Source organism: Parus major, unplaced genomic scaffold (genome assembly GCF_001522545.3).
Source record: "Parus major isolate Abel unplaced genomic scaffold, Parus_major1.1 Scaffold220, whole genome shotgun sequence".
NCBI lineage: Eukaryota > Metazoa > Chordata > Aves > Passeriformes > Paridae > Parus > Parus major.
Genome location: NW_015379263.1, coordinates 99,046 through 106,909, shown reverse-complemented (window position 1 = coordinate 106,909; position 7,864 = coordinate 99,046). Strand labels below are relative to the sequence as shown.

Below are 7,864 nucleotides of genomic sequence, written 5' to 3'. Positions count from 1 at the left end.
TCGGCCGCCGGGGGAGGGACGGGGGGCGAGGGGCGGGACTTGCGCGCACCCCACGCGTGACCCCATTCACACAAACACAGCAAGGCCACGCTCTGATAGGTGGAGGCGGTTGTCAATCACGCGGGATACACGGGGTTGGGGGCGTGGCCTGCTGGGCCTGCACTGTGATTGGTCAAAGGGTGTGTCTGTCAGAGCCGTTACCAGAGCGGGGCGTGGCTGTTGAGTGAATGGAGGGGCACGCTGGTCACCGTGGTAACCGAGGGCGGGAACATGGATGCTTCCTGCATGCCCACTGCTGATAGGTTAGAAATACTGTCAATCAAAGTGGCAGGCCACGGGGGGCGGGAGGAGATCAGAGGTGATTCTTGATAGGCTGAATCAGCTGTCAATTAACGACAAAGCCCTGCCAGCTCCTCTCCTATTGGCTGTGGATGCTCCTCGGCAGCCGGGCCAGGCGGGCGCCGGAAGCGGAAGTTCCCGGGGCAGCCGCGGCGGGAGGGATGAAACCGGCTCCGGGGGGACGGTGGCGGCTCCCGGGACTGCCCGTGCTGCTGCTGCTGTTCCTGCACTTCCCGCTCCTGATAGCTGCAGGTGCGCGGGGCAGCGGCGTCCGTGGGCGGGGACCGGGGGGTGTCGTGGTGGGGAGCGGGGCGGCGACAGCCCCCGGAGACAATGGGACCAGCGGCGGGGGCTCGGGGAACTGCCCGGTGCCCGCTGAGAGACCCTCTGCGCCCCCGGGGAACTCTCTGAGCGCTTCCCGGGGCCTCCACGGCGCGGGGGTCGGTGCGGCCCGGTGGCACCGGGGTTTCGTGTCCCGCTGTCCCGGTTCCCCGGGACGATCGCGCTTTCCCTGCGGCCCGGGAGCCGCTTCACCTCGGGAGGCCAGTGCGTGCCGGTGGAATAATGCCCGTGAGGTCGGATTTTGGAGCTGGGAGTCGAGCTGGAAGGGCCGCAGGGGTGGGGCTGTGCTGATCCCCACGGGATTATCCCAAAAAGGAACCGGAGGATGCATTCCAAGGAAAACAGCGGCGGGACCGGGGGGAATGTGCCTCAGTGGAAGATCCCAGGGGAGGGAAAGGGCTCGGTGGGTGAAGCAGAGAGCAGGAGAGCATGATCCCCTCCCTGTGCGCTTCCCAGGCACCAAGGATCGCATCATCCCGCTCCAGGAGGGCAACATGTCCCGGTACGGTGAATCCCGGTGCTTCTGCTACAACAACACCCGTGTCCCGCGATGGAACGACATCTGGACGAGGACACAGGTGACAGCAGCAGGAGGAGGAGGAGGCAGCAGATCCTCCCTGCTCCAGCCCCTCCATCCATCCCCCCCTCTCTTCCCGCAGATCCGCGTCACCAGCACCCGGATGATCCGCGTCACCCAGGTGGACAGCGAGGAGGAGCTGGAGAAGTTCAGCGTGTGGAACGTGGTGTTCTCCTTCCTGAGGGGGAAGCTCAACGACACCAGCATCGACGTGGATCTCTACAGCAACGAAACCTGCCTCAAGGTGGAGCTGCTGGAGCCCGGCACCACCTACTCCGTCGTCCTCTTCCGACGTACGTCCCCTCCCGCTGGGGAAAAGGGGTCTGGGGGCTGCCCAGGGGACAGCAGGACAGGGCAGCTCGTGATCCAAGGACCTGTTCCTTCCTCAGGAAGGGAATTTGATCTGTGGAAGGGATTTGGGGCACTTGCAGGTTCACCTGGACACTGCCCCATCCCTGTCCTGTGCCCCTGAGGCCGGTGGGAGCTTCCCACCGTGCTCCTCTCCACAGGGATTCGCTTTCTTTCCAGGCTTTGATCCTAAGCTCTTCCTTGTTTTCTTCCTGGGCCTGCTGTTGTTTTTCTGTGGGGACTCCCTGAGCAGGTGAGCTCCCTCCTTTCCCCAGGGGCTGGGGCAGGTGGGCAGTGCCTGGTGGCTCCTGGCTGGGGCTGTTTGTGCACAGGTACCCATAAAACACCTGCTGTGAGTGATTCCCTGTGTGATCACTGCAGGAGCCAGATCTTCTACTACTCAGCTGGGATCAGTGTTGGCTTGTTGGCCTCGCTGCTCATCCTCGTCTACATGATGTCCAAGGTCATGCCCAAAGTAGGTGTCACATCCTGAGGGGGTCAGAGGCCTCGTGGCCCTTCCCATACCTGTACTGGGATGGACTGGGTTTGGTACAGAGCAGCTCAGCACCTAGGGGAGGTATCCACAGCCTGCTGCAACCCTCCCTGTGCTCCTCCAGAAAAGCCCTGTGTACTTCCTGCTGGTTGGAGGTTGGTCCTTTTCCCTCTACCTGCTTCAGCTGATCTTCAAGAACCTGCAGGAGATCTGCAAATCCTACTGGCAGTACCTGTTAGGTAGGTGGGAGCTCTGAGAGGGTGAACGTCTCCCAGCAGTGCTGAGTCCCCTTGTCCCTGCTGCTCCCAGGGGATGGTGTCAGGTCCCCCCTCATCCTCACGGAGCTCCCCGGTTTGTGCCCCATCCCTGTGCTCTCCCAAAGGTTACCTGCTGCTGGTGGGCCTCCTGAGCTTCGCCGTGTGCTACAGGTACGGCCCCTTGGAGAACGAGCGCAGCATCAACCTCCTGTCCTGGGCCCTGCAGCTGCTGGGGCTGCTGCTGATGTACTCGGGCATCCAGATCCACCCCATCGCCCTGGGGCTGGTGCTCATCGCTGTCTGCACCAAGAACCTGGACTACCCCTTGCACTGGGCCTTCGCTGCCTACTGGTGAGGATTGCAGCGTGCTCTCGGCTCCCAGCTGGGCTGGGATGAGAGTCACAGAACCAGGATTTATACTGGGAGTGGGGTGGGGGACTGTGCCCTCTTTCCCCTGGGATTGGTGCAGGAGAGGGCCCTTGGGAGCAAGGAGCAGAGGTTAGAGGGGTGTGTTGCACTTTTCCCACTGCCAGCTGGCCCCGTGTCCTGCTTTAGGGCAAATTTGGGAAGAAACCTCCAAATCCCTCCAGAAAGCAAATTCAAGCAGCCCCCTGATGGGTTCAGGAAAAGATTTCCTTGGAGAGAAGTGGAAAAAACCAGTTTATTTAACAGCAAATATTCAATAACAGCAAAATATTCACAAGCATAAAAACTGAACAACGTTAAACAATAATACAGTTTAATCTCCTCATGGTTCTGAGGAGATGGCAAATTCAGGAAGTCCTTTTTGTCAGGGGTTGCTTTGCTTGGCTCACTCAGGCTCTGTTCAGTTCCTCTGGTGCTGGAATGCAGCTCCCAGGCCCTGCTGGGCTCCAGGTGGGAGCTCCGGTGCTTTTCTGGGTTTTCAGTCCAGAGCAGCTTTGAACAGATCCAAGAAAAGGAAAAACTTGTAAAAACTAAAAGCAAAGGAGAGCTCTGTCCTGTCCATGCTGCAGAGCAGAATGCAGAGAAGTGAGTGCAGCTTCTGGTAACAAACTCCACGCTTCTCTTTGTCCCCCCTGCACCCTCAGAACCAATGTTAAAAGTGTAGAAATTAATATCCAGCATCAACAGAGCAGCTGACTGGGGATAAATCATCATAGAGTCACCCTAGGATACCCCAGGAGCTGGTCCTGTCCTGGGAGCTTGGTTCATGTCTCAGGAGCTGGTTCTGCCCCAGAGATTTGTGTGCCAGGAGCTGATCCTGCCCAGGGGTTCTTGCCCTGGGAGCTGAGCTCAGATTTCCTGCCCTGGGAGGTGGCTTCATGTGCTGGTCTTGCCTTAGAATTCTGCTCCTGGGGTCCTGCCCTGGAGGGTGATCCTGGCCCAGGGGTTCTGTCCTGAGAGTTCTGCTCCTGGGGTCCTGCCCTGGAGGGTGATCCTGGCCCAGGGGTTCTGTCCTGGGAGTTCTGCTCCTGGGGTCCTGCCCTGGGAGCTGGTCCCACCCCATCCAGGCATTAACTGGTGTTGCCCCCTGGCAGGAGGGTGCAGAATTCCAGGCTGGGCCCGAGCCCTCCTCGGCTGCTGACGGAGGAGGAATTTCGGCTCCAGGGAGAGGTGGAGACCCGCAAGGCCCTGGCAGAGCTGCGGAGCTCCTGCCAGAGCCCCGAATTCTCTGCCTGGTCCACGGTGTCCCGCATCCAGTCTCCCAAAAGGTAACATCCCCAGCAGCGAGCTCGGGGTGGGCACCCTGTGTCTCTCTGTGCTGTCACCTCTGTCCTCAGGGACACAGATCTGTGCTGGGTGGGAGCACAGAGTGCTGGGGGGATAACACCAGCTCCCAGCACCAAAATGATTTACCCTGTGTGTGTCAGGGCCTCTCCAGAGGAGACACCTGCCCAATGTGCTGCTCTGTGGCTTCTCCCAGGTTTGCTGATTTTGTGGGTGGTGCTTCTCATGTCACCCCCACCGAGGTGTCTGCCCACGAGCGGGAGTTCGGCCTGGGAAGTCTCTTTAACGAGCAGCTCTTCGAGGAGGATGATGACGATGATGACGATGATGATGAAGAGGAGGAGGAGGAAAACATCAATGGCTTCTCTGTTGGGAATCACAGGAGTGATTCCCTGCCCCACAAGCATCTGGATGTCCAGTGAGGTCAGTTGCCCTGAGGAGCAGAACCACTGCTGGGCTGCTCCAGGCATGGTGGGGATGGTCCCTGTGGGGATGGACCCTGTGGGGATGGTCCCTGTGGGGATGGACCCTGTGGGGATGGATCCTGTGGGGATGGACCCTCTGGGGATGGTCCTTATGGGGATGGATCCTTATGGGGATGGATCCTTGTGGGGATGGATCCTTGTGGGGATGGATCCTTGTGGGGATGGATCCTTGTGGGGATGGATCCTTGTGGGGATGGATCCTGTGGGGATGGTCCCTGTGGGGATGGACCCTTGTGGGGATGGACCCTTGTGGGGATGGACCCTTGTGGGGATGGACCCTGTGGGGATGGATCCTGTGGGGATGGATCCTTGTGGGGATGGATCCTTGTGGGGATGGACACTGTGGGGATGGTCCCTGTGGGGATGGTCCCTGTGGGGATGGTCCCTGTGGGGATGGTCCTTGTGGGGATGGTCCTTGTGGGGATGGATCCTCTGGGTATGGTCCCTGTGGGGATGGTCCCTGTGAGGATGGTCCCCTCTGGCAGGGAGAAAAGGGGATCTAACCTCCCTTCCCCTGCAGCTCCTGCCTGAGGTGTGAAGGCTGCTGTCAGCACAGCTCTGGCTGTTGGGGGCTGGGATGCACAGGAGCCTCCCCAGGCTGGGAGGTCACCTGGTCCTGGATGCAGCCTGGACCACCCCAACTTTTGCAGTGGACTTTTGAGAGCTCCCAGGGTGGCACCCCCGGGCCAGGGACCCTCTCCCAAACCTGGGTGCTTCTCTGGCTCCGTGCCACAGCTGTGGGCTGCAGACAGGAGCCCCATTCCCCTCACTGGGCACCGGACAGCCTGGGGTGGGGATGGACCTTCCCCTCCATCCCCTGTGCAGGTGCCTGAGGGTGACACACGAGAGGAACTTTGGACCTGTCCCGCTGGTACCTGTGTGCTCAGCACCTGCCTGGAGCCGTGGTGAGGGAGCTGCCAGTGACCTCCTCCTCCTCCTCCTCCTCCTCCTCCTCCTGCTGTTACAAATGTCACGGAGCTCCAGCTGGTCGGGCCACACCTCTGCCTTGGCTTCAATCCCGTGTGGATACCAACAGCTCCGGCACCTCTCCGGTGGAGCTGTGGAGCCTCGGGGTCTGCTGGCTGCCCCTGGATGTGGTGTTGGGGTAGAGGCCATGCTCAGCCCCCTCTCCTCATGTCAGAGCTGAGGATGAGCGTGGATGTGCTTCCTCCCTGCCTCGCTGCCCTTCTGCTGTTACTCCTCTCCTGGTGGGTGCGGTTGGGGATTGGAGGTGACCCCAGAGATGTTCCAGCTCCCAGTGCTGGCTGGGGAGCTCTGCCAAAGCATAAAGCTGGAGGGGACACCCCAATCTATGCAACTTCCTAAGCAATAACGCTGCCCTCAGCTCCTCAGCTGCCCTGGGGACCCCCAACCCAGCCCCTACCTCACCTGGAGCTTCTGCCATCAGTTTGTCCCAGTCCCAGGTCTGTCCCTGTCCCAGGTTTGGTCTCCAACCCTCACTGTGCTTTCCTCCCTCAGACTCTGTTACTCTGTGCCCCCCCACCCTCAGCGTGGTGAATGACTGATTGTATTTTTAATAAAGATGTATTTTTTAGGTCCTGAGCTTCATTTGTTCGTCCTGCTGTGAACCCGGGGCTCAGCCACCTGTAGGAGGTGGCTCTGCTGGGGATGGTGTGTGGGGACACAACAGCCCCTGGGTGACACTTTCCCTGTGGCAGGACCTACCGTGGCCTCAGGCTGGGCTGGGGACAGGTGTCCTCTCTGGGGACAGGTGTCCTCTGAGCAGCCCTGGGCATTCCCGGTTCTCCAGCCCTGTACCTTGCCCCTGCTTCCCGTAGCCCAGGAGAGGAAGCTCCCTTTGTTTGCTGTGCTCCAGGATTTTCCCTGCTTGTTCCTGCTCTGAGCTGCCGGGTGGGGAAGGCACACAGACCCCGGGCAGGGGTGAGTGCCGGCAGCGCTCTTGGGGCTCATCCCCACTTGCTGCTCCTTCGTGCCTCAGTTTCCCCATCTGGGACCTCTGGGGGAGGGCCCTGCGGCCCCCCCGCCCCTCGGTGGGCTGGACGGGGCCAGCACCGGGCGCTGGGCTGGGCTGAGCCCCGCCGGTTCCGGGGCAGCTCCAGCTGAAGCCGCTGCAGCTGAAGCCGCTCCCGCAGCTGCTGCTCTGCGACCGGGAGGTGAGTCGGGGTCCCCTCTGCTGTCAGACAGCCCCAGGAGCGCCAGAACCCCCCAGTCCTCAGCTGGAGGGGGGTGCCCTGTCCCCAGCATCCCCATCCCGGAGCACCTGCATCCCACGGGGCGTGGGGACCCGCTGTCATTGTCACCGGCGCTGGGGCTGTGGGGGGCTCTTGCTCTGTCTCCCACCCACGGCTGCTGACCCTGGGGTCTCAACCCAGCAGCCCGGGGGGGCTCAGACCTCTGGAGGGCTCTGGCTGCTGGGGGCACCTCCATCACCCTTTTTGCCCCATCCTTCCCCACCTTCCCCTCGCTCGTGAACTTTCCCCGGGGCACAGATAAGTGGGGCTGGGTTTACAGCCCTGTAAGCCAGCTGTAAAGTGGGGGTGAAGGTCACCCCCGGGAACGTGACCGTGCTGTCATGAGGGATGGGGCAGAGGGGGGAGGCAGCGCACGGGCTCCCGGCAGGGACCTGTCGGGGGGCTCGGGCTCCCCGGCCCGGCTTCCCCCTGCCAGGAAGGAGGGAGGAAGCGGAGGCTGAATTAATCCCTGCCCCAAGAATAGGATCCAGGTGTCCGCATTTCCTGGCCGGGTCCCCGCTTCCCCCCAGCGTCCGGCTGCCCCCAGCCCCACCACGGGGTCCTGGGCACGGGGAGACCCCGGGAAGGTGCCCCCTGTGCCTCTGTGGCTGCCTTGTCCCCTGCCCCCAGGATTGGGGGGAGCAGCGAAGATCCCAGAGGCTGCCGAGGACGTGGTGGGGTGTTTTGGGGAAGGGGCTGCGTGTCCGTGGCTGCTGCAGCCCCCACCCCGTGCTGTGTCCCAGCTGCCCCGGAGCTGCCCGGCCATGGAAGGCACCTCAGCGCTGCTGGACGCCGGGGCTGTGGCGGACCTGGTGCTGCTGGACCCGCTGAGCGAGGAGTCGCTGGTCCAGACACTGCAGGAGCGATTCCGCCGCCACGACATCTACGTGGGCAGCGGGACGGGGGGCTTGGGGAGGGCCGTGGGGAATGGGGAGTGGGATGGGGAATGGGAGGGCTGCAGGGTCTGGGATGAGGAATGGGATATGGGGAATGGGATGAGGAATGTGATATGGGGAATGGGATATGGGGTATGGGATGGGGAATGGGGAATGGGGTGTGGGATGGGGAATGGGATATGGGATATGGGGTGTGGGATGGGG

At 61.8% G+C, this 7,864-nt stretch overlaps 2 protein-coding genes across 4 annotated transcripts in view; both read left to right on the top strand.

Annotated features, from left to right (window-relative positions):
• The first annotated feature begins 80 nt into the window (after positions 1–80).
• Positions 81–6,114, top strand: NEMP1 (nuclear envelope integral membrane protein 1). Of its 2 annotated transcripts, none has more exons than XM_015615644.3 (10): positions 81–591; positions 1,138–1,259; positions 1,341–1,551; positions 1,787–1,859; positions 1,988–2,081; positions 2,224–2,338; positions 2,482–2,707; positions 3,877–4,050; positions 4,263–4,489; positions 5,072–6,114. In XM_015615644.3, exons 1-9 carry the CDS (start codon positions 432–434, stop codon positions 4,486–4,488), a joined length of 1,401 nt encoding a protein of 466 aa, XP_015471130.1. In that variant the 5' UTR covers positions 81–431; the 3' UTR covers position 4,489; positions 5,072–6,114. The 2 variants fall into 2 exon arrangements, with proteins under 2 accessions (XP_015471130.1, XP_015471129.1); XM_015615643.3 differs by having other exon boundaries at positions 84–591; positions 5,377–6,114.
• A 240-nt stretch (positions 6,115–6,354) lies between these two features.
• The window catches only part of MYO1A (myosin IA), a 9,607-nt gene continuing 8,097 nt past the window's right edge, over positions 6,355–7,864 (top strand). For both annotated transcript variants that reach the window (XM_015615636.3, XM_015615634.3), the window contains exons 1-2: positions 6,355–6,686; positions 7,508–7,651. In XM_015615636.3, the coding sequence (XP_015471122.1) occupies positions 7,529–7,651 (123 nt within the window). In that variant the 5' untranslated portion in view covers positions 6,355–6,686; positions 7,508–7,528. The remainder of the gene's footprint in view (positions 6,687–7,507; positions 7,652–7,864) is intronic.

What these genes read in the sequence shown, in the direction of transcription:
- NEMP1 (XM_015615644.3), top strand. Translation starts at nt 432, where the DNA reads ATGCTCCTCGGCAGCCGGGCCAGGCGGGCGCCGGAAGCGGAAGTTCCC. An exon ending in TGTGGGGACTCCCTGAGCAG is followed by an intron (nt 1,860 to 1,987) that starts GTGAGCTCCCTC and finishes TGATCACTGCAG; the next exon opens with GAGCCAGATCTTCTACTACT. An exon ending in CTACTGGCAGTACCTGTTAG is followed by an intron (nt 2,339 to 2,481) that starts GTAGGTGGGAGC and finishes GCTCTCCCAAAG; the next exon opens with GTTACCTGCTGCTGGTGGGC.